The sequence below is a fragment of the Amphibalanus amphitrite genome, unplaced genomic scaffold (assembly GCF_019059575.1).
Source record: "Amphibalanus amphitrite isolate SeventyFive unplaced genomic scaffold, NRLGWU_Aamphi_draft 001890F_arrow, whole genome shotgun sequence".
In the NCBI taxonomy this organism is placed as follows: Eukaryota; Metazoa; Arthropoda; class Thecostraca; order Balanomorpha; family Balanidae; genus Amphibalanus; species Amphibalanus amphitrite.
The window spans coordinates 59,328-85,659 of NW_024883383.1; the positions used below are offsets into that span (position 1 = coordinate 59,328).

Below are 26,332 nucleotides of genomic sequence, written 5' to 3' on the forward strand. Positions count from 1 at the left end.
AAATTGAAAGAATTTGCTGGTTCAGAGCTCAACTTCACCTGACGAGCTCCGGCTCCGCCAAGTTTCCTCAACTCAGTTGAACGGAGTCTGCTCATACACAGTTAATCTGTCAACATTTTGAATGGACAGTGTTCTAAGACGACACATGAACAGGAACACCATGCAGGCAGCTGCTCGCGTTTCCCTGTGGGCTGAAACGGCTCCAAACCTATCTGCCGACCAACTATAGAAGCAGCTATTCTGCTTGCGATTTCACCAGGAATGCCTCTCTTTTCGTACCCGGGTCCCGTTGAAAAGTAGCCCGCTCGACCTGCCCTGGCGTGCACCGATCGATGGCAGCCGGTGCGGTTATGTAACTGCGTAGGTAGTAGCTCCGGTGTATGTATAGGGCCTTGGTGGCTCCAATGTAAACTGTGGCGGCGTGGTTTGGCCAGCGGCGGCAGACACCCATCATAGAAGGCGCGTCCGACCACACCCCCGCTGACGTAATCGAGGGCGCGCCACGTGCGCCCACCTCACAACCCGCCGGCAGTAATGCGGGCCGCGTTCAGGAGTCCCAATCTATGTCGGAAGCATCCACAGACGAGTGAAACTACAGAGCTGTCGGCTGTCCCGTAACCTGAACAACATTACAATTTACATGTACTGGACTTTCAAATAAATGTGCAAATTAGTCGAATTTTTAAAGATGAGTATCGCACACTAAGCAAATAAATCCCGGAAGTTCACCTCAATAGGCTAGCTGTCTAAGCAGACGTAACCCCGTCAGTCCCGCAACGTGCTCCTATGCCCGCCCAGGCTGTGCAATGCGAGAGTTGAGTCAAGACAGGCTGACCCCACTGCTAACATGGGAATATGTGATGACGCTCGCGGGATAAATAGCGATAGATTTTTATCGCCATGTGAACCTGTCCTCTTCGGTTTGCTGCTCTAACCCTTTTGCGCTCGACAAATGATGCTTTCTCTTACAGCCGTTCCGAAGAAGGATAATTTCCCGGGAATCGGCACCAGCCACGACACTGGAGAAGAATATCGGTTTTCGATATTCAGCAAAAAAGTTCGTAGCATAAGCGAATCCAGGAGCAAGGAGCACTTTAGTCGCTATGAAATGTCCAACTGATACGCCAGCATTCCTAATTCTGCACACAGAAACTTGGGACTTCACCAAATTTATCGAATATTGAAGATACGCAGCGGCATCGGCTCGGGATTTAACCGAATTCGACGAACATTTCAGATAAGCAGCGGCGTTGCATCACAGCCAAACAGCCTCTCTGGGCGGATCATCGGTCAGTCTCGCATAATTTATAAGACCAGTGGGCCTCAGTATGATACTGCTGAGACGAGCGACAGACGGTCCCGTCCAAATACAAACCGGATCACTCTGTTTAGCGGGCCCTGTCGACACAACTGCGCAGGCTTATTACGACGCACTAGGTGGAGTAAATTCTTCACATCCAGCGGTGTGTAGATAAGGAGAAACAAACGGGCGTCGGGTTGCCACGGGATACTGATGGAGTGACACAGGTCACGATGATTCAAACTTGCTTGTCGTGAAAATGATGCGAGATGTTGACGGGTTTAAATGAAGCATTGAGCTCCCCATTTCCAAAGTTTCACGTTCGTTACCACATGCTCTGTACCCTAATTCGTTGACTCTCACAGCCTCTCACAGCAAAAACACTCGTCTCGCACGCATTTCAAATTCAGATTCGACCTCCGAACACTCAATGAACACTCAAGTACCAAAACACGCACACATGATATTCCAGGCCGCCCGTTCCGCACCCTCTTCCCAAAGGCTGGGGAGATGGCGGCGCGCGACCCACGCTAGCATGCAGGCAGACGAACAGACGGACAGACAGACAGACAGACAGAGAGGGACAGATAATCAAACACCCAACACCAATATGCCCGCCTGCATAGGACACCCCGGTAGACGCTTAAATACAAAAAAGTTTGTACTGGACAGAGTTGACTCACACATACAGGAATGGAGAGTGAAGGGAGGGGACGGGGAGAGAGGGAGGGAGAACCGAGACAGAGCGGCAGATAATCCAACAAATGAAGGATGAACTCAACAACCTGGACGGTCGGCAGAGCGGCTCGGACTGGAAAAACAACTCAGCGGGAACGAGCCATAGCTGACAGAGTGTAACGTATCACCTCCGACCGAGTGGCGAGCGGGGCGGCGAGGGAGAGGCGGGGGGCCGCGCACTGCTCGCGCAGCCATCACACTCGACAGCCCGCCGCCGGAGCGGCTGAATGCATAGGCGGGTACACACGGGGGGCCAGCTCCTGGCCGGGCCCTAACCCGGGCGGCGCTGAGCACCACCGGTCCCCCGCACTGCATAGAAGAGCGCCTAGAGGGGGGCCCAGCGGCCCGGGAGCCTCTCCCAGTTACCCGCTCGCCAGCCGGGAATCTAACAAACGCGCTGGATGCGGCATACACACCGGCCGCAGCGCTAAATAATAAAACAGAAGCTGGCCGCCAGACACGACGGCCGAACCATGGCCAGACACCAGCGGTCAGGTGCACTAAAACAAGATAAACAATTGCCGTCCAGAAACTCAACAGACTCGCTAAAGATTCGGGAGTCGAAAAACAAAACAGAACGGGGCGCCGTCCGAGCCTGAGTGCTGATCTGTCAGAGGGGAGGCGGGGCGCGCGGTGCCGCGGCCGCCACTTAGGGTACGTGGCGACACCGGGAGATAGAAGGCTGGGCGCCGGCCGGGGGCGCCGTCCGCGCTGCGGTTGACCACTGACTGGGGCGCCGGGCGCCGGCCGCTGACCACCGACTTGGTCCCAGAGGCGCGAGGGTTCCAGGGGGCGCCAGGCACCGACCAACTCGCCACCGCCACGTCCACTCCGCGCCCGCCGAAAAAATGACTCGCACTCGCCGTCACTCGCGCTCCAAAAATGACTCATCAGCTGGCCGTGAGACGCGCCAGCGTAAACCGACATACCACTCGCTCATCACGCACACCGGTCGGTATGAAATGACTATGCTACTCCGACGGATTGCCGCTCCGCCTCGTCGCGAGGAGGGGGCGCCATGGCCGCCGATCGCGGCACATCGGTCTACCCTGAACCTGCCGCGCGCCTCACTCAGTGCGGTCGGCCCTGCGGCCAAGGCGACGCCGTTACGATGCCTGCACGCGCTCGCCACTCAGACATCGGAGCAGGCATCCGCTGGCGTACCGGCGCTCCCGGTCGCGCGTGACACAGACAACCACAAACACACAGCGTACAAATGGATCACACACCCGCGCGCGCACTGTGACAACTATGGGTCCCGCCCACCTGACAAGATACAAATGCCCAGTCGGATCCATGGAACAACTAAAAACGCAGCACTGTAAAACGTATACGACTATGGAATATACAAAACAAGATTTGGCTAGAAACAATCCATAATGCCAGAGTGTGTTACTAAAAGATCTTAGAAAAGGGAAGAGCTATTGAAGCGCCGTGGCTTCGGCAGCCCTGCCGGCCGCGTCGCTCCCTCCCTCTCCCTCTCTCCCGCTCCCCACTCTCTCTTCACGTAGCTGTACTCCATCACAGAAGTGGCACTGGACTGGGTCCACAGAGCGGTGAGAGAAGCTCCCACATGCCGCCGGCTCCCGCGGCCGATCGGGGCACGCCAATGTCACCACAGGTCACTGGAGGTCACACAGCGCGACCTGGCACCACCCCGCGGCCCACGGCAGACAGCAGCGCCGAGCGCCGGGCCCGCGAGTTTCCGCCGGCCGCCGCCAGGGGCGCCACTATCGCGCCTGCGACTGCAGCATCTCAATGAACAGTTTGTCCATGTGGATCTTGCCGTCCTGGCGCGTGTTGATCCAGAACTGTTTGACCACCGGGTCGACCTGTCTCAGCACGGGCAGACAGAGCAGCAGCTGCTGAGTGTGGCTGGCAGCGCCGCTGGCGGGCCTGCAGACAAGGGTAAAAGAGAACATTAACAAAAGATGACGATACAGACGGGCCTAGAAAACTAACCGACGTTTTAGCTAGTCGATCTATGATAGTCATCAAAAGGACACACTAAATTTGGCACACATTAGACGCTTTCGTCATTTGACGAGCCCGACAAAAACCACCTTCAGGCTTCGACGATCAAACCCACAGAGCCACCCTGCTCTTCCCGGAACCCTCCCATCCACCGTCTCTCCTCTCGCCCTCCCACGCTCTCTGCTCTCCCCCGCTCTCACCTGATGGCGGCCACACAGTCGGCCAGGCTCTGCATCAGGGTATCGCGCATGCTGCGGACCAGCGGCGCGTTCTCCACGGCAATGTCGCAGTTGACCAGCACCAGCGCCCGCAGCAGCACGTACTCTTGTTCGGTGATGGAGAGCGGCTGCAGACGCTCCACCACGCGCAGGTACTGTGGAGGAGACAAAGGGAGAGTCAGAGCGCAGGTACTGTGGAGAGAGGGGGAGTCAGACAGCGGCTGCAGACGCTCCACCACGCGCAGGTACTGTGGATTGGAGGGGGGGGGGGAGAGTCAGCGGCTGTAGACGCTCCACCACGCGCAGGTAGTGTGTGTGAGGGGAAGGAGACACAGGGAGGGAGAGTCAGACAGCAACAGGAAGAATGTCACATCACACAATCAATGGAAGTCGCACAAGGAAGCCACACATTGAAATACACATTACGCGATTCCATCCCAGGGACCAATCACACAAACATAAGACCTCGGTGTATTGAGACCCCTTGGAAAACGCAGGCATGATCGGCCCCCGAGTCCCTTGGCCTTCAAACACCTCAAACACTCGGTCACAAGTGCCACCAACCATGCGACTCAAAACAACAAACCCAAACACCTAGACGACTTTTTTAACATTTCCTGTGGAACACCAGGGCAGACGAAACCCGTCGTCATGAAAAAAACGGTTCTTTCGTCAGCTTGCGATGCGCGTGTTAGGTAACAGATATCGGTGCACCTTCGCCACAGACGTGGGTCCAATTCACCGCCATTGATAAACACGGCGCAGGCCACGGCTTATGAACGACAAAATGTACACATCGAGGCGGCGCGGTCATCGCTTAATTGGAAGATGGTTTCAGATTTACCCATACATGTGGATTGTTAATTTAAAAATAGCTTCTGTATGGTAATTGCAATCGGCGTTCTCCGAGAGGTGCTAAATAGGCAAAGACAGCGTACGGCAGGTGCCAGGTTCAAAAAATTTGAAAGATACCGTAAACGGGGGTGACTTTGCCATGTTTTCAACTTTAGACGCTTGTATTCTTTACACTTCTTAACTTGTTGGGATGACTCTATGTTCAAAACACGGATGAAGATTAGCTCTTTTGGTTTTGCTACTATCGTATTTATATCTTGCCTAAAAATACAATTTTTTTAAGAAAATTAGTCGTGGCAAAGTTAAACTGAAAAAGGGGTGACTTTGCCACTATGTCAAAAAATGTTTTTTTTTAACGCTTGCAAATAATTTCTAAGCATTTTTGTTCCATTGTATGGGGGCGGGCAACCATCTTTAATTGTTTAATAGGAAACAAATGAAGCAATTCAAAGTTTTTTGCTCTTAAATGATGTACAAAAAAGGAGAGATACATTACTTTTATAATACAATATATTTGTTGAAAATTAATGACATTGATAGAAAATAGAAACTGAAAAATGGTTCAGAATAGATAAATAAGCAAAAATATGATTGTATCGGTACTCTAGGACCGTGCCTCATTCCTCCAGCGGCATTGAGAGGAACAGAAAGAAGACGTTCTTGCGGCAACTTACCGGCACCCTTATTATCAGCGTTTTGATCTATAAAATGATACCGATTTCTTCAGCTAGTCTTACTGGCAAACTCAGGAGTTGTAGATGATCATGACTGTGCTGAAAAGTTGGGCCCAGCTTCATCCATTTTTTGAGTTTGGTAATTTTTGCCTTTCTATACTCCCACTGTGCATTCCTGTGCTAATTTTAAACGTATAAACTCTCACTTTTTTAAAAACCAGTTTGGAGGTCAAAATGATGCTACATTGAAAATTAGTTTGAACTGCATTGGATAAGTATTCGATTTTTGCATAAATAACATGGTGGCAAAGTCACCCCATGTGGCCTGCTATTCACTTGGAAAAATCGCCACCAAAAATGTTAGCTAAATAAAGTGACAAATGCCAGTTTTGTTGGATATGCTAACTTATCAGCCTTGTCATGATCAACCATACCAAGCTTCAGCATCGCAGGTGGTCTAAGACATGGTTAGATAATAAAAAGTTTGGAACTCTTCAAATTTGACCATTTCAATGACTCCAATAAAATGGAGCCCAGTTAGGTTTTTAGTGGTAACTTACCTATCAGTGTTAGTTATATTGGGAGGCCCATCAAATACCTTTCGTTTGTGCATAAAACATCACCACATTCCTCGTAAAATATCATGGGAGATCTCCCTAAAGCATTTTTCGAGAAGCATGGCAAAGTCACCCGGCGAGGCAAAGTCACCCCCGTTTACGGTACTCGTATTTTCAATATGAACTTTCTCACAGTCAATATCAAGGCCCTCTAACCGTCAATATGCATATCTTTCTAGTTGAGGTTTATTTGCCATTGGGTCTACAGTGCAGGAATATAGAGGATTCTTCATGGCTCCGAGTGGAAGATAAGGATATCTTTTATCGCCCGCACCATATAAACAAATACCACACATTTTCAGTTCGCCCCACAGCACGAAGGAAAAATCCGTCCCGGAAAATTTCAATCTTTTTGTGGCCCCTTGGCGCGGACTTAAATACCAGCATAGTCACCAGTAACATCAGTGAAACTCTGGCACTACCGCTGGCAGTTCGATACCATTACACGACAGCCCGATAAATCTACAACGCCAATTCAATTTCTACCGCTGTTTGCCCGAAAGACCATCACCATCATGCATTAAAATAATGCAGATTCAGAAATAAGAGGTGAAGGACGGCGCAAAGCTTTTAGTATTCGATATCACAATGGGCACGCGTATTGAGACAGAGGGACCGACGCCGCCCTGCCGACAAACTGACCGCCGCCCGTCATCAAACGACCCGAGTTGTTCCGAGCCATCGTGGCGGCCCGACCGACGCGACGGGGGCGGGTCGGCAGTACGCTCCTTATCCGGACGACTGTCCCCACCCAGCCGGCCCGGTCGCGGTGGGTCAGGTCGGGGCGCGCCGGGGTACAGCGGACCGGTGACGGGCCACACTGGGTGCCCTCGGGGGCCCCCTCGTCACATATAAGACCGGCTCGCGGGGCGCGCGGCCCCACTGGACCGTCCAGACAGGACCAGGAGTGTGTGTGCTGTCTGAGATAACGGACAGGGAGCCTGGCTGAGGTGGAACGAGAAGTGATTAAAAGGAGATCAGTTATGAAGGTAGGCAACTCTTTCAATCTACGATGAGTGCCAAAGTGGCCTTCATGTAATTTCGTGTTGTTGGCATATGTGGTACTTGGTAATATCGCTTTTGTAAATATATTTTCAGATTGTTCTTTCAAGTCCATTTTCTATTTATGCATCTAACATTTATGCATTAAAAAACAACAACAACAATATGTGACGTCTTATATGGAGCAGCTACCTCGATGTTACGTGACCTGAGACCCGCCTCTCCCCGGCTGATGCCCCCAGGTCACTGGTCCACTGCTGGTGGCAGCGCTGTTGGCCGTCAGCGCCGCCGCACCGAGCCCCCAGCTCCGTCTGCGTCAGCCCAAACCGCGTCTCAGCCTACCACCGGAGCCACACGACGACTCAGCGCCAGAACCTCGCCTCGACCTGGCACCCAAGCCACAGCTGAATCGAGCGTCCCGGCCCCGCCTCGAGCCGCGCGCGGAGCCCCGTCACGGCTGGGGCACCTACTTCCCGGTGGCGCAATATGAGCTGGCCCCTCCGCGCCTGGCCGAGCTGCCGTCATCGCGGCCCGTGCGCCGCTACAGAGCCGGCAGCGTCCACGACCGGCACGCGGCCGCCGGAGGTCCGCACGGGGTGATCTCAGCCATACTGGACGAGTCGTTCCGACCGCCGTCCAGCATCCTCTTCAACGGCGAGAACTGGCAGTCGTCAGCGGCGGGCGCGGCAGACACATTGTTCAGGACCAGGGCAGATGTCGTCACCGGAGGGGAGACAGAAGAGGCTGGAGGCTCATCCCAGGCTTCTAGAGTTGTGGTTGATGAGGGTAGTGAGATAGCAGAAGTCTCCCAGACGTCGTCGACTAGTGAATTGGACGTGAACATTTCGTCCGAAGCGTCTGGATCAGTAGTCAGCGAAGGCGATGCCTCTTCGGAGTCGACTGAGTCAGCATCTGCATCAAGCAGCACAGGAGCAGACATCGTGTCGGAGGTATCGTCATCTTCTTCATCTGCTTCAGATGAATCGTCAGCATCCTCTTCAGCAAGTGGTACGGGAACCAACATCTCCTCGGAAGCCTCAGGATCTGTGGGAGGTGACGAAGGTGCTTCTTCAGAATCCTCCTCCGCATCATCCTCATCCTCCTCCGCATCATCCTCAGCCTCTTCAGAGAGCAGCCAGTCTTCCTCCTCTTCAGGCGATAGTGAGTCCTCTTCTTCAGGCGACAGTGGGTCCTCTTCTTCGGGCGACAGTGAGTCCTCATCCTCGGAAAGCAGCGAGTCCTCCTCGTCTTCCGACGCCTCCAGTTCAGGTTCTTCAGCCGACGATGAATCCTCATCATCCACCGAAGAAAGTGACACCTCCGCCGAAGAGAGCTACGAAGACACGCTCCCATACTGGAACGACCCCACTGTGCTGGACCTCGGATACCTCCCCGTGCCTCAGTCGGGCTATGGCCGCAAGCTGAAGCCAAAAGTGCAACCTGACTATCAACAGGAGGAACCGGAGAGCGTGGAGACGAATCAAGGAGAAGCCGATGCAGGCCAGGAGGAGATAGCAGAGGCAAGCGCCAGTCAAGAGGAAGACAGTGGCGATACCACTTCAGCCGAAGCAGGCGGTGCTGTCGAAGAGAGTGATGAGGGTTACGCCGATTCAGGAGCAAGTTTGTCTCCCACCTCCGAGGCGGAGGTCAACGTTTCATCTGAAGCATCAGGTTCTGCAGAAACCAGCGGAGAAGCGGAAACGGAGTCATCGGATTCGGAAACGATTTCGTCAACTTCGGAAACCGATGTGAATATTTCGTCCGAGGCGTCGGGTTCCGTTGAAGGGGAAAATGAAACTTCAGAATCAATCGACTCGGCATCGGCTTCAATTTCTTCAGAGGGCGAAGTCGGTGTCTCATCTGAAAGCTCTTTGACCACCCAAGAAGACAACACCAGCTCTCAAGACACAGCTTCTTCCTCAGACGGTGACGTGGACATAACATCCGAAGCTTCGGGAGCCACCGATAGCAGCGAGGACATCACATCCGACTCGACATCCGTTTACATTGCGGAAGACAGTGAAGCAGATGCTGCTCCCGAAGTAGACGGCTCTGGTGAAGGCATCGATACCGACAATGTTAGCTCATCTGAGTCTTCCTCTTCATCATCCGACACTGAAGTATCCATCTCATCTGAAGCTGGCGGCAGCGTCGAGGGAGTGGATGTCAGCTCTGGGACCTCAGCTTCAGCATCGTCCTCTTCTTCAGATACGCTGGAAACTTCTGAAGTAGTCGAACACAGCGGCCCCGACGCAGATGACGACTCATCGTCAGCAGCCCTGTACGAGGTATTCGACGTCGAGCAGACTCCCGCTGCTGATGTAGGTGTCGCTGTGGAAGCTCAAGACACAGAAACCGCAGAAGTGGCTGATGCGGAGTCTGATGCTGAGGTCTCCCTAACCTCTTCCGCCGCTGGCTCAGTGTCGGGTGACGGCGACAGCAGCTCCGCCGAAGCCTCTGACTCAATATCGAGCGGCGGCGACGTGGCTGATGAAGGCGACATTGGCAGCAGCAGCGACGCTGAAGTATCACCAGCCGCCGACGAGACTACCGAGTCTGAGGAGTCTGAGGCGTCTGAATCCAACGAATCTGAATCCGAAACCCCATCAGCCAGCGAGGACGAGTCCTCCAGCTCGCACTCCGACACCTCTCCTCCGGTCCTCACACCCCGTCCTCCCGTGATTCCCTTCCCACCACCATACCACCGACCCGTCACCGGGTTCTCCTTCCCCGTACCCAGCTACGGCATCCGCAAGACCTTCTACCGCGAGAAGAGCGACGGCTACCGGACCGTCGAGACGCACCGGCTGCACCAGAACTACCTGAAGGTGGTGGGCGCCGACCACGGCTCCAGCCAGCGCCAGCAGCTCATCCGGGAGCCCGCCTGGTCGTCTCTGACGGGCAGTGGACGCTTCGTGCCAAGGTTCTACACAAGGAGCTACGTGGGGGCAGCGCCGCCATCCGCAGCGTATCAGTCCTAGTGGTAAGGAGTGAGTGTGGGTGTGCGAGCAATTAGATGCATGTTGAATGCGACGTTGTGCAGTGTGAAGGAAAGAGCAGTACGAGAAGCGCTACGTCAGACATAATGTCACCGAAGAAACGTCCGTTATGTGTGTGTTGAGAGCTTGTGGAATCCGGTAAAAGTATGAGCTGATTGTTATCACTGTGTGCAATGGAGCAGCGGTAGGTAGCATATCAACTGTTGTAAGTTGTTAATCTTTTCCAGGAAAGAGCGCTTATGTAAGCGTGTCCGATGCGTGAAATAAAACAAAATCATTATGAAACTCGACTGTGTTGAGAGGAGACGATCCGAGGTAGCAGATGTGGCCCATTACTTAGCGCCATTACTGCCTGACTCAGCGCCGATATTGCATACTGACCACCGACTAACAGTTCGAAGAAGACGAGGAGCAATAAGCGTGGACTGCACAAATAATAAACACGGGCCCGGGAGTCGATCCATGATACCTCTCCAACAGGCGTGACAAAATTGATCTTAGCATGCGAGTCTATAAGTAAAAACACATTGAATTACGGCAAACCGAAAAGTACGGCTAATGGTCATATTATTCAGCCACAATACGTTTGTTGAGCAGACGTTCAACTTCAGAGCTAATGACACAAATGACTCAAAGATTTGACTTATTGATCACCACAAAAGACGAGTTTAATCTTCGCCCGTTTGGGAAGGGGGTGGGGTCGAACGGACCCCACCCACTCGGTTTTTCGCGCTTAACTCGCGTAAAAAGCGGCCGATCGCGACGAAACGTCCAGTTCCCTGGCGTTAATCAATTTTACACCAACTCTGAAAATTGCATGACCCTGACCCAAATGAGCTTTGACCTGTGACCTACTTTTTGAGACCATGTTTGGCCGGAATCGCGATTCCGCGTATGTCGGCTCGCATAAGCCGCGCGTATGCAGTCTTTTCGTGGTTTTAAGCGTTCAAACATGTGATATGATGTTGGTCCCATGCATAAGGGTGAGTGTCAAGGTCACCTGAAGGTCAGGTCAGGTCATTGACCTTTGTGACCTCGGTTCATTTTTTCGGGTTTTACATATTTCTAGGCTAGTTTTTGGAGCTGAATTCGAATTCACCAACCATTTGAACATTTAAGAAGTAGTTTTGGTGCCTTCGTAACATGTTACGAAGCTGTCAGAGGCGGTTGACACCTACTACGAATACCCGGCAGGACCCCTACAATTGGCCTGACCTGACCTGACCCGACCTGGCCTAAATACATGAAGACATCATCTGTGATCAAAACTAACATTACCGGGTGGCCCAGAAAAAACGTTCCCAATTTTAAATCAATATTTCTCAGAAAGTGATAAAGATACAACATTGAAACTTTCAATAGTCAATGCGACATATATTTTCAGTGAATGGTATGATTTTTATGTTATTCGGTCAATTACTTTTTAAACGGTTCGTGTTTCTAGCATGCCATGTAAAAATCACTTTTTTGCTCTGATGTTTACCAAAAATGTGAGTGAACGGGCCACTTCCATCTCGGCACCACGGCCTACAGCCATGACTGCTACTGGCAACTAGTCTCATTGGTGGTTCAGGCCTCAGGGTGACACATTCCCTCTAGCTTTTTTCCTTATTCGGTCGATTTACTATTTGATCTTCTTGAAGGGAGGGCGATCAGCAGTAACCCATACACCGTGCCACTCCTTCGCCTCGAAACAGGACTTGTGTTGAAACGAATGTCATCCATTAACACAACTTTGGCTTAGTATTTGAATATTTGGCACATAAGTGTAACAAAAATGTATAAAATAGCAACACACGTGCTGGTATTATTCAAGCCGTTCTATTTTTTTTGTATTTTTTCTAACATGGTAAGTCTAAGCCAATTATTACTTCCGTTCACGGTTCAACAACGGCAAAAAAGCAAAAACGTCTTACTTGATTCAACATAAGATTGCTGGCTTGAAAATGATGGTACAGTTTTATAATTTGGCATACCAATGCGCAAAGAAGTGACGCAAACTTCATGAAAATTTTGGCTCGTTATTTGCACTCAAATTTGAGATATAGGCCTCCAAAGTTCGGAACGTTTTTTTTGGGCCACCCGGTATATTCGCAATCAGCACCCCGAAAAACCATGGTAGCCACTTTACGACGTTCTAACAGGCCCCGATTTTCCCGACTTTTGGGTCGTTGACCTAACCCGGAAGGTCTACCAGTGAGCTATAGGACCTTAAAAGGGTATCATCGGCTCCCTCTCGTCACGGGCAACACGCTCGTTTTTCCGCGAATCTCTAGCTCGATCAGGGGCGAAATGGCAAGGACGTCCAAACCAAAACCAGCAATCTTAGGACAATGGTAGTGCACTTTTCGATCTTTATTGGCTGTCTCATATTGTCCGCATAATTGGTTCTCATCAAAGCAGTGCATAACAGGCAAATGTGCGTGAAACTAGTTTTATCGTTTTATCGTTAGGTCTATAACTTGCAACTGATTGGCAAATAAAAAAGATCAATTTTACTGTCTGGGCTCTGAAAAAAGATGGAAACATTTAATGCTTTATCACATTTAATTTTTATCATTCCACGATAAAACATATGTAATCAAATGACGAATAAACATAAAATGATGTAAAAGATACAACTACAAGCATTTCTTTTACATTAGAAAAGCATCAAAGAGCTGAAATATTCATCACAAGTCCGTAGGTACTAGGTATTACTTCATTATGCATGATTGTCATCATTTTTGAATGATAATACATAGCACAATATCTTAATGCATTTTACGTTAGAAGTTAATATCTTTGAGTTAAGAGTGTCACTTGGTTGACAACCGAAGAGGAAGCCAACAACCCCGGTCTCAGATAAGAACGCTGCAATCTCCCAAGCATGAGACAACATTGCAAAATTGCGATAAATGTTGTAACAGTTTTCTGAACCGATTTTATTCATTTTTGTTAACAACGCCGAATACAACGTGCCTCAAAGTGAAGACTATCCAACATTCCTTCGTTCATTTTTACCTTCAGCTAATTCATTTCGCCTTTAACGGTGTTCCAGCTTATGGAAGCTGCCAACTAACGTACCGAATGCTAAAAAGTCGGCGTGCTCAAATAATTTACAAAATATGAGCCGCAAACCGTGAGGGAAAGTGCCGGGAGGACAATGTGTCATCAGCTAGCTTCGGCTTCATTGCGTCAGTGTTCCCGTTACAAAATGCCGTCACCTGGGTGCACGCCACCCCAGAGGACCGGTTCCCAGTCCCCACAAACAGGTAACGGGGATTGCACCCTCAGCTACCAATACGGACTGGGACACACCACTCCCTAGTTCACTTTTCGACTGTCCTAATTGCGGTTCAGTGGCGAGAAAGAATGAATGAAAGGAGGTCCTCATTTAGGGCTTTCTGACAGGGATAACCATCCCTTATGAAGGGCGGCATGGCGTCTTCAAAATACGGAGCATTGTTCCTGCCGTCTGTGAATGCATGGAGGATTTAATCTATCGCACTCAGAGAGTTTGGGGTGGTGGGGACAAGGAGGTGGGGGGGGGGGGGGCAGAAAGGGCGTGAGTCCGAGATATGAAGAAAACATATGCCATTGAGTTTCGTTTTTTGTTTGTTTTCTTGGGTCAGGCCCTTTCGGTCAGACAAGACCATTGCAGAGCCAGAAGGATGATAGGAATTAGGGGGAGACATTGGTCTGGGCGGACACCCTAGGCAGTCGCCGAGGTAGAGCCCGTCCGTAAGGACAGGCCACCCAGCCCCAAGCACTCCCTGCACCCGGCTACGGGGTGCGCTCCTGCTGCGGTGCACCCCAAGGGAGCAGCCGGCATGGGATAACCCTGTCCACTGTCCAGCCCGGAACAGGGTTGCGGCGTGGAGAAGGATTTCAGTATCCTGAGGATAGATACGACGGAACGGGTAAGCGCCATGTCATTGAGACCGAACGCTACCTGAAGTTACTGCAACGGATACAGACGAAGCCAGCTGCCGGCTCGCGACAGGAGGCATGCGTGTAACAGTAGTGCTCTACTGGAAACGCGGTTGGAAGAGGTAACGAGGTACGCCCCCGTCTGTCAGTTCTGGCAGCGCATTGGCACTGGTACCAGGGAAATGTGGCTCAAAACACGCGCTCGCTCAAAGCTCAAAGTACTCGCTCCGTCTCACTACGGAACATCGCAGGCGCCGCTATAAATGTTGACTGTTGTTATACACCGTTATTGTAGGCATGCTACCTACAACAAACACGTTTGTGAATAATGACAAACTTCTTGATGTATTACACACCAAGAGTTAGGTACTGTGAATGAATGAATACGATGAATGAATGAATACGAACGATGAACAGTTAAGTTCGTAATGCATGAGCCGTCAGCAGCCTTCCTATCATTCACATGGAACAATCATCGCGTTCACCAGGGCCCACCCATCCCCTTCACACTACATTCAGCCGTTACCTAATGCCATAGACATTGCGTTCCTGGGCCGGGTCGGACTCCCTATCCAGATCTGTATCACGTTAGGCGACGCACGCCGGTAGGCCGGTCGGTGCATCTGTCCGTAGAGCCCGGCCCGACGGACGGGTTCTTTCAGAGGCGACCGGCGGGGTGCGCCTGACCGACTCTACGATGGGTAGCCGTGAACAAGAGAGGAAGGAAGCAGCAGACGTGACCGAAGGTGACGGAAGGCGACAACAACCGGCGCTGTCTAGGCTAGCGAAAGATGGGCTAAGCCGAGACTAGCAAGTACATACAATTCATAAGGAACAGTAACGCAGATGTATATCAGGGGGCAAAGAGCCCTCTCCACTGCAGTCTAGGCTCACTAAGACCGTCATTTTGATCGAGACTCCCAACGACCGGCTGACCTCAACAGAGGGCCTTTCGAGAACAACAGTCGGCTAACTCTGTAAAACATCAGCAGCAGGAGAGCCCCTCCCAGTCGCCGTGTCTGATCGGAACAATTGCTCAACACCACCGGCCTGACAGCGCTGAACTATAGATGTCCGCTCTGACCGGTCAGATGCCGTCGATGCGATGACCGTGCCGTGGCCGGGTTGGGTCACACCCGGCGCACCGGGCTCTTGGGTAAGTGGAGCACACGAACGCGATCCGATCGAAACTGTTCCCAGAATTGGCGGCCGAAACGATACGTGTGAGGGGAGTTGTAGGTGACATTTTTACCGACGATAACCTACCGACTGCTCTCGTTAGGCAAAAAAAAAGTACATCACCGTCCCATGTTTGCATTGAGTTTTTTAACCCGCGCCGAGCTGGGGGGGGGGGGGGTCCCCACGCCCCCTCCTCAACCTTTTCGCGAATATCCCAAAAACGGCGGTGCTTTACGCCGCCATTTTTGGCACAAATGTTCATACATCTTTTCCAGCACATGTAAAAATTTCAGCTCCGGGTCGTTCAACGTCAGGTCACCAGGTTACGTCAAGTGACCTTGCCTCAGAAAATGTTCCAATCTTGCTGTAGCTACATCGACTAAACGATGACTTTGAAACTTTCAGCGATTGCTACGAGCAACAACATGTATAAAATGTATTTCTCGGAATTTTGATATTTTTGACCTACGGTCAGGTCAATTTTGCGAGCTCTCCATTATAAGTCAATGGGAGAAAATTGAGATGGGCCTCTTTTGGACGAATGTCGTTCTCAACATCCCTAACATTGGTTTATAGATAAACATGACACATTTGATCGGAAAATTGCACTCGTGACCCCTCTGTGTGCCCCTGAAGTCATCTCAGGTCATGAAAGGTACACAGCACTTTTTTATTATAACTTTTGATAGAGACGTGCTAGAGCGGTGAAAACACCTCAGATGTGTTCAGCTCGACAATACAGATCGACTGATTTGCAGCATAGCCCTTTAGGGTCAGTTAATGACCTTGACCTGAAAGCAAATATACAAAATGACCTTTCAAGGTCAAATTATAGTTCATTCGACGCGTCTCGATGAGAGGAGCACGATGCTGCCAGAGTAATGTCTGGCTCTTTTGAGGAAAAAGTTATTACCGAAATACATTTTTCGTAAAAACGGTTATTTTTAGAGTTTTTGCCCTTCAGAGGCTAAGCCGTTGACCCGAGGTCAAATCTGAAGGCACAATCAAGAAAGAGCGTTAAAAGGCCTCTCGAATGCGATTTTCCGCGGCGCTGTAGCTCTATTGGCTCCCGATTTATGCGCCGGGAGCGGGGTGAAGCGGGTGCACGTGGCACGCGCCACGTGCACCCGTGAGGGCACTTTTGTTTGAAAAATTGGCGTTTCGTCGACATAATGCGACGGCAGATTCAGGATGCAGCCTATTCATTTTAAACCAGGTCCAGAGACCAGAACCTTGATATTTATCATTTTCAATCGATCAAAGCCGTCAGTATGCTCGTGACTCAGTGCAGGGATCCCGCTTAGGAATCTGGCACACCCTTCTGAGGCGAACGACGTCCGGAGCCAGCCGCCCTGCCATCTAGTGCGAGATTCCATAGCCAGAGTTCGAAACGGTACACAGATGGCGGCACTTGTACCTCGATCGCCGAGTGGACTGATGCCACATGATACGCTTTATCGTAAACGGAAGGAAGCGTAAGATTATAGGTGTTGCAGTAAACAAAACGAAAACATTGCACGTCACATGCAAAGGAAACACCAAATCCACAACGATAAGACGGAAAACGCCACTCAAACAAGGCAGGACTCGACTAACCAAAAACAAACAGCTTAATCACAAAAGACAACAGTAAATCCAAAACAACACACCCAAAACCAGCAGCATTACTCTATCACCACCCATCACAACTTTTTTATCAGGTAATCGAGCAAGTAGCTTGTACACAAGCCCACCGCCGCAGGTCAATGTAGCCACCAGTGTCACGGCAGCCTTCAGTCCCCGTTTTGCCCTCCCTACGTCCCATCACATGCAGTTACACCCCCTTCCCTTCCCACACACTACTCCCCGATGCGTACCTGGAAGAAGACTTGCTCGAGGCCGCAGTCCCTGGCCACCTTCTCCTCAATGGTCAGGTCCCTGGCGAACGTGAGCTGGGCACGCGCCGGCGGACTGGCGTCACCGCCGCCCCCTCCGCCGCCCTCCGACAGCGAGCGGAAGGCGAAGCACAGCGTCAGCACCTCCACCCACGAGCTCTGCAGCAGGTTCATCTGGTCGTTGAGCACCAGGTTGCCGAAACCTGCCGACGGAACGCGGGGCGCACGGGTTAGCGGCGCGCTTGGGTAGTACGCATACGCATAACAGTGCGCGCGTGGTGTTAAGGTTAACCCGTAGCTATGCTGTCATTTCATAGCCACCAGTGTCGCAACCCTGACCATTATTGTCAACAATAATAAAAATAATAAATAAATAAGTAAGATAATACACAAAAATAACACTAATAAAGCAGTAAAACACAATTATCGGTGTCTCACGCCCTCCATTCACGCCTCATTGAGCTTCATGAAATTACCGGCGGAAACCATTTCGGACATGATATAGCCGTATAAAGTTGGTCGTAAGAGAAGCCGTTCCACTAATTTACCATTTCCGAAGGTGCTATGATGGTCGGGGCGTTGCCTCCAAATTAGTAATTATCGGTCACAGTAAAGAGCCGAGTCTCATTATCTAATGGTTTATGTGAATGACGCCCCTGTCTCGTCAATCACATAACACATCCGAATAGCCCGAAATATAAATGACTTTCATTAACGACTGAACCAGAAGCAGTAATGAGTTCCATCCACAGTTGATGACTGGAAATATGGTCTACGGAAGACCTAAACTATGGACCACCCTAACTTCCGATTGGTCTTTGTGTTGTGGTCGCTATCCCACCCCATAGGTGCTTACAACCGGTTCCAGTAATCGCATTTTCTGCAAGCTTCACAAAGAAAACGGCTCCTCGGAACACTTAGCTCGCCCAAACAGCTTATCAACACAACCTTATGGGATCGTATAGTTACCACGTGTCTATTTTTGTATACAAATCCACCCACTCAACGACCACATCCTGCCACAACAGGTCGTGGTCCTGACACCCTATCTGCCTGCTCCCGGGAAACCACCAGCCCAGCACCACCCACCCGCCTGGTACAGCCCCTGTTTTCCTCTTCTCAGGATTCTTGTCAACAGACACAGGGCGGGCGGCAATGGTCGGTGTTTTCACCCCGCCCATTAACAGCCCAGAGATCCCACTACATGCCTCTCCGCCCCTGCAGCAGCGCTCGTGTCGTGCCAGTCACGAGGCTGAGCCCCCATGCCATGTCCTCCCTCCCTCGTCTTCTCATGTCGTGCCAGTCGCGAACGGGGCAGATGGGCGCCACCAGAGGCCAGCGTCAGGGGCAGTAAAACGGGACAAAGCACGTCTGGTGCTCTGTTCAGCACCGCCCCGAGACAATGACTCATGCCAGCGGTCGGAGACCCCAGACGTCGCCATCGTAACTCGAGAGACCAAAGCGTTACCACACCATGATAGACGGTGGAATAGGCCAGATCAAACGGCGACATTGCTCATCAGAACAGACGGCAAAGTTACCTGCCAGATCAGCTGAGAGGCGCACCGCCACACATCTTAGAGTTGGATACCGATTATGATGCCGATGATGATGATTATTATTATTATTATTGATGATGATTTGTGATTTTAGGGAGCGGACTTCAGCCATCACATACAGTAGTAGAGGCCATCAGCGGCCACTACTGCTGTCATCTATATCTACCCAAGCATTCATTCAATCACTCGCATGGCTAGAGTTCACCATCAACTCGTTTTCACTGTCTGCCTGTCGTTCATGTTATATTTACTGTCCCAGGTCATCAACTCACCCCTTGGCGCCCGCTCCCCGCCCCATCGTCCATCCTCTATCTCACCCGGCAGCTGTTTGGCCCATCCGATGAAGTTGCCCAGCTCCTTGTCGAACAGACAGGCCAGCGCCGAGACGGTGCGGTACTCGACGTCCGGAATGGAGCGGTCCAGCGGCATGCTCGGCATCGGCGGCTCGTACTTCATGAGGTGGCGCAGCAGCGTGTTCTCTGTAGACGGGGAAGGAGTGTAAGCGTGGCGTGCGATGGGTCAGGCAGGGTCTGGAGGGCAGTCAGGGACGGCAGAGAAATGGGAAGAGTTCATGCATGAACGAGATGTTGAATTAAACAATTATAAAATGCATATCATTTATGCTGTTGAATGCCTCAATTGCTAACTTAATCATTAATGCATGAGCTGCACTATTCAGCCAACTTTTAATTGGCTTGTTCTGTGCTCGGATCTGAAAGTTATGAACCACTGCGCAGCACGCCTATCAATGTGTTAGTCCCGGTATGCTCCTTGTCACTTGATCCACCTCCAACGCACGCCTGGTATGCGGTGACCCCCGTCCACAACACCCGCAGTTGGACACTTGGACAGCTCCACAACGACCCGCGCAACCAGAGTCGGCCGACCTCGTGCGCCGATCGCGGGCCGCTCGCCAGCCGCCGATCTCTCTGTGTTTTGCCACACGCCGGCGCTGTCAGACTCCCCGCCAGCGCACTAATCGGCTCTGACCGCCCGGCAGACAGGCGACATGAATGACCCTCGGCCGGAGGCCATTGCTCTGGCCAAAGTGCGTGGTTTGTGCGTGGTTTGCGCGTTCTGGCTAGTGGGTTCAGTAACGATCAGGTCAGGGTATTTGCGTACCCTGCTTCAAGGATACCAGCGGCCGCCCGGGGCCCGGTACGAGCGGAACGATGAACGTGGTGGGCTTGGCTGCGGACGGCGCAAAGGTAGCCGGTGAGGCGGCGCGGCGGCTGAGCTGTCTGTACATTTTTTGACCGGACGTAGGGCTCCAATCGCAAGAGTTTGTGACAATCCGATATGTGTTATGGATTACGCCATCATGAAAGCGGATCCACGTTTTTCCAAAGAACCACGGACAACGATAGCCAAAATCCACCAACTGAGGGCCAAACTATTACCGCTTCCGGACACTGCGCGATAATCACGGGTGATCAGTGAGTCAGGACACGAAATCAACACACAAGACCACACCGGAAGGCGCCTCAACTGCTACCGGCGGCAAAACAAACGGCCGGGCAGCCGCCGACCTACCTTCGAGCGACGGTTTCTTGGCCTGGACGGTGTGCAGCTGGTAGGGCGGCTCGGGGTTGCGGCGATACTTCTGTCGGCCTCCCCGCACCCGGTCCAGCCGAACGCCCTCCTTCAGCATCCCCACGGTCAGACACTTCTGAAACCTGCCGGAGAACAACGGGAGGTGGAGAACTGTCAGGACGGCTGCCACTTCTGAAACCTGCCGGAGAACAACGGGAGGTGGAGAACTGTCAGGACGGCTGCCACTTCTGAAACCTGCCGGAGAACAACGGGAGGTGGAGAACTGTCAGGACGGCTGCCACTTCTGAAACCTGCCGGAGAACAACGGGAGGTGGAGAACTGTCAGGGCGGCTGCCACTTCTGAAACCTGCCGGAAAACAACGGGACGTGGAGAACTGTCAGGACGGCTCCCACTTCTGAAACCTGCCGGAGAACAACGGGAGGTGGAGAACTGTCAGGACGGCTGCCACTTCTGAAACCTGCCGGAGAACAACGGGAGGTGGAGAACTGTCAGGACGGCTGCCACTTCTGAAACCTGCCGGAGAACAACGAGAGGTGGAGAACTGTCAGGACGGCTGCCACTTCTGAAACCTGCCGGAGAACAACGGGAGGTGGAGAACTGTCAGGACGGCTGCCACTTCTGAAACCTGCCGGAGAACAACGGGAGGTGGAGAACTGTCAGGACGGCTGCCACTTCTGAAACCTGCCGGAGACGAAGTCGGGGAGAGGTCAGATCGACATACACACTTCTGAAACCTGCAGGGACGGTGTCGTGTGTCAGACGAAAATCAGAAATTCGAGATACACTTCTGAAACCTACCGGTGACAGTGTCTTAGCGCGCTCAGTTTGAAACGCATATGAAACAACCGACGGACAACAGGCAGCGTAAAATTGTCAAAATGTCGACACTTGCAAAACCTGCCAAGCCAGTAACGTCGATCGGTCCGAGCGCTGCTCTTTTCTGAAATTAAGGACAACAGACGCTGCAGACGTAATATTGGTTGTGTCAGTTCCAACATCATGCACTCCTGAAATCTGGTGGGAAGAAATGCGGGACAAGCGGGTTAGATCTGCTGAGGTGCTCCTGGGAGCGCCGAATATCACCAGTGCGAATCACAAACCAGTCTGACCACCAACTTTCGAGACCTGTCTGACAACACCAGGGATGAGTCACATCAGATGGGTCGGTACTCACTACTCAGTTAGCCAGGAGGCGGTCCCGCACCGGTGAACATGGTACACGTCTCTGCGTGTGGGAATGTAGGTAGTACGTCAATGTTGATACAATCTATATTTGGAACTCTCCGCGTAAAGTTCCATTTATCATGAGCCTCCACAACGGTATGCCGATGAGCAAGTTGAAGACAATAAAAGAACCATCCAGATGAATCAAAGACCACAATTAATCCACAATAGCGGAAGACCGGAAACACTTCATCCCTAGAAATATTGCACCGTAACAAAGCCTGTGACTCAGACTAGCTCGTTCGTGACCGTTTGATATTTCCTGACCGGCACTTTACCACTGTCTAAAAACGGACATTCCCGCCCTTGGCACATAAAGAACAGGACTGCATGTGTCACGGCGGTTAGGACTCCGCATCTCCCTCCCTTCTTTCTGCAGTCGTGCCCCAGTTGTTCCGCGATCGCGCCCCACATCTCAGTTCCCCACGCATTTTGGTGAGATGCGCCGCAAAGTTCCGCTCATTTCCAGCACAGCGGTGCCGGATTCAGTAAAACCTCGCGCCGCAGCCGTCTGGGATGAGGCCGCCCTCACAACTCGGCCCGGCAGCACGCTTTGATGTATCTCCGGCGGTCGCTCTGCGCGCAGTAATGACTGCACTCTATTTTAGCCGCGCGGTCCTGACCGATGATTCAATGATGCACAGCGCAGTGGGACAGTCCCAAGCCGCAAACCTCGGAAGTGATACACTGTCGTGGTCGCATGGCGGACCAAAGCCGGACTTAGTGAATGCGTCATTGCCTTATGGGTGTGTGGATCAGGTCAGTTAGCAGTAAAAGATGGGCCATTTGGAATAACTACCGTACAATGCGGATGCGTAGGCGCACGAGGGAAGGATGTAGATTGTAGGCGCACGTGGTGAATGTCGATTCAACCGCTTCGCTTGATAAAAACAAAACATAATCAGCACGTACGAAAACATAACAGCGGCAATGTCGATAAGAAATGTAAAACGGAGAAAAACTTGCGTAAAAATAACAGCGACGATCTCCATAATACAAGTCAAAAGGAGGGGACAACCTGACAGCGCAAATAACTTACGGGTTCGAGCTGTCAGAACTGCACGACTACAAATCTCGCAGGCAAAAGCACACTAGCTCACAAATTGGGGTTATCAGATCTACGCGGCTATTCACTCAACGGATAGATAGTCGAAACAAATCAACAGAGTTGCTATGTAGGCATGGATGGAGGACAGCCAGCGTAAAGTGGTAGTGGGCGTGATATGACAAGAATAAATATACCGTAACATTAGGGTCGCACAACGTATCAACCCTTTACCTCTCTTAAATCCAAATCACCATAAAACCATTCGGTGGCGGGCCTGCCGCACATCGTCATTTCTTGTTAGCCAGACAGAGGCAACAAGAAATGTTCAACATCCATTTGGAGGCCAAACAAAGCGGCGGGCGACTGAATGAAAAAGCTCCACACACGCAGCTGATGTTGGGACACAAAAATGGCGGCCGATGAAACAGGGTATACAGCTGGCGAAGCAAAAACCAGTCTTTACCGGTCTAGTCGATTAACCTGAACACGTCAACCGTCAGCACCGCCGTCATATTCTTCTGTAACCATATTCACCATTGAATACTATAAAACAAATGTGACAAAAACCCTCGGATTCCGTCACCGGAACTCAAACCAATCATCATGTAGGGGGTCGATAGTGAGCGCCCTGTACCCTGACCGACATTCGCTCCCCCCCCCCTCCCCCGCCGGTTCCAACGTGTGCTGACTGGAAGAAACAGCACCACTGAGGCCTCCTGTGACGGAAATGACACACAGGACGCACGATACAGACACGCATACAGGGATGCGCCACGCATCGCATAATGCGCCACGCACCGCTCAGCGGAGGCCTACTACACCAATACAGGTCCGTAGTCCCACATGCTCACTAATCACGTGACATCAATTATCCAAGCACGCGTCAGACCACGTGACATTTCCTCTATCTACCCACCTGCACGCCTGGCACGCCTTCCGCCGCCTTTTGTTGATCTCGCAGTCGTTATTGGCCGGACAAGTGTACTCGATATTGCCTGAAACATGGTAAGGGAGTTAGAAATCCGTGTCGAATTGTGTACACTCATGGAAAGTGTGCGGTGCAATGAGCGTCAGTTAGAGTCGAAGCAATCGAAGTCAATCGAACAAAGACTATCATTCCTTTTATAAATGCATTTGCCAGCAAACTGATAGGGCATGATCAAATAAAACGCTTTTACTAGAAATTCTTAAGATGTATGAAGAGTACAGCGTTCACAGGTCTTGAGTAAATCTGAAGTTAGCTCTCATATCACAACACCTGGGGTAATACGCATATAAGTCTGCCTCGTCATTTCAAGCCAGGGCATCATCACTAGGCAGGTGATACAGAGCCGGAAGGACCAACCGTCCGTCGAACCAGGTGTGCACACAACAACGCAACTGCACAGTCACGATGGTGACAGTGGTACAAAAGCAAAACATCACAAAAAGGCTAGGTAACGCACGCCATAGCATTCAAAACGTTTAACGCGTCATTTTTGACGTACTAAATGCTTTTTGAACACTGTCTTTGTCTCTAAACAGATCATAGACATGGATGTTGAAACGAATGAAAACCACGACCATTTACTTTTATATTCGTTTCTTCACGCTTATTACACAGGAAAGAGCTTTCCGTTAACGCCTTAGGAAACGCACAACAGACTCTCGTGGCCAACACGAGCGAGTGTGCGCACAGGGACGGGCCACAGCGGGCGGCGAGGACGGACCTGACAGGCTGCGCAGGAACGCCGGGATCCTCTTGCGTCGTCCGGATGAGGAGGAAGAGGACGAGAAGGACAGAGAGAGCAGGGAGGACGGATCGCGTCCCCAAGAGTCCGGAGTCTCGGCACCGCTAGCTCTCGGTTTTGGGAGCTGGTACCCCAGAGCTGAAACTCAGGAGGAAGGAACATCGCTCCGAACGTGCCTGAAGTTGCCAACTAGGACGTGGCCTCAACGAATCGTCGAAACTTGGTGATCAAATCTCTGATATGACTTATGACTTTAAAGCTTTTTACCTTTAGATTTGAGTGGTCAAGGTGGCGGAGCAAGTGAATTTTATATATATAAAAAATCACGCGAAACAGTTCAGGTAAATCACTGGCTTTAGGAAAGTCGGAAGCTAGCATTCCTCACATACCGTCACACCTCTATTTGACGACCCCATCAGACAGCCTCGTCGGCCGGTTCTCACCCTGTATGGTGCGTTTGAAGAAGGCCTTGCAGGCCTCGCAGCTGGCCACGCCATAGTGGAAGCCGCTGGCGACGTCTCCGCACACCAGGCAGGTCCGCTTCGGGGCGTCATCCTCGCCACGCACCTGCGGGGAGTTTACACAGGACGGTGGTCAGAGAGGAGAGGTAAGAGTAGTCAAGTCAGACGGGTTACGGTAACGCAGGTCACATGTTGATGCCACGACAAAGTTATAGAGAGCTGGAACTACGTGACGTAACATGACTGAGCTAAGGAACAATGCTAACCCGTAAGTCAGCTGTTCAGGGGCGAAATTAGGCACAGATGAACAGCGGATGTGGTGAAAGCCCGCTAGTTTTTCGATGATGAACGATCACATATTGGATAAGTGATAAATAATTTTCATGGCAGCATTTTTAATCACGTTAAGTAAAGTGCGCAGTCAATTTGGACTGACCGGACATTAAATGATTACATTTCAGCGATCCATTTAGCCGATTGAACGACTGGCCGATAAATACTGAATCGAAATTGATGGCTGCCGTTAGAGACGCTGCCAAATAATACTAGAGCCGATTGGCTCCGTTCGATCGGAGAACGAGCGCCCATGGCTGAGAGAAACATGGCACGGCAATTGAGGCCATCCAGCCACGATAAACTAAAACAGCCAGCAGTGCATGGAAGAAATGGGGCAAAGCCTGTTCGATCTCTCCATTCCTTTCCGATTTCGCATTCACTGTTCGATTCCTGAGCGTGTTTTGCGAGGCCAGACTTCTTCCTCCAGTCCGTCCCTGTCCCATTTTGATGGTGGCTTGATGGTGGACATCCTCTTCCAACCCATCCTTTGTTGACACACGTCTCACCCCCCATGCAATTAAAATACCTCTCACCTCATACTGGATGCCGCCCTCGCCGAGTGTGGTGGAGCTGCAGAATTGTCGGTCGGGCGAGCACGGCGACTCATAGAGCTGCTGTTTATCGAGCCCGGCGCCCGGCGAGGAGCTGGCCTGACGGTCGGAGCAGAGCTCGGCAGGGGGGTAGACGCCGCCGGCATCGGGTACGTCCATCACCTCGAAGTCGCCTCCCCGGTCCGGAAACTCCACCTGACCGACAAAAAGCGGGAGGGTCAGTAAAGAGACACAGAGAAGTCATGGGGGAGAAGGGACATGAAACCGCACTTCGGCAAGTTATAAACTCTAGCGAACGCTCATGAGCTGCTCCTGAGGGTCAGGTGCCGGGGGCGCGCAGCCAGCTTTTAGCAAGGGATCAGCGGACTAAGCACTGATGTCGGGCTGCCTCAGCTGAGTCCTAGACAGGGTCAACCGCATGGGTCAGTTGTTATAAGCAATATGCATTTGTCAGTTGCAGGGGTCAGTTGCACGGGGTCATCTGCACGGGTCAGACGCTCGGGTAAGCCAGTGCGGGTCGGGTGCA

At 51.6% G+C, this 26,332-nt stretch overlaps 1 protein-coding gene across 1 annotated transcript; it reads right to left on the reverse strand.

Annotated features, from left to right (window-relative positions):
- Window positions 1-1,689: 1,689 nt before the first annotated feature.
- LOC122375666 (steroid hormone receptor ERR1-like) lies at window positions 1,690-26,002 on the reverse strand. Its single transcript, XM_043355148.1, has 8 exons — window positions 25,789-26,002; window positions 24,902-25,025; window positions 23,645-23,723; window positions 20,435-20,577; window positions 19,219-19,380; window positions 17,325-17,545; window positions 4,213-4,385; window positions 1,690-3,934 (listed from the first exon to the last, which is right to left on the reverse strand). The coding sequence occupies exons 1-8, from the start codon at window positions 25,963-25,965 to the stop codon at window positions 3,769-3,771; spliced, it is 1,245 nt and encodes a 414-aa protein (XP_043211083.1). The 5' UTR covers window positions 25,966-26,002; the 3' UTR covers window positions 1,690-3,768.
- Window positions 26,003-26,332: the final 330 nt, after the last annotated feature.

Coding starts and splice junctions, on each gene's coding strand:
- LOC122375666 (XM_043355148.1), bottom strand. CDS start 25,965: ATGGACGTACCCGATGCCGGCGGCGTCTACCCCCCTGCCGAGCTCTGC. Junction 23,724..24,901: donor CTTCAAACGCACCATACAGG/GTGAGAACCGGC, acceptor ACCATGTTTCAG/GCAATATCGAGTACACTTGT. Junction 4,386..17,324: donor TCGAGCAAGTCTTCTTCCAG/GTACGCATCGGG, acceptor TCTCCTCCACAG/TACCTGCGCGTGGTGGAGCG.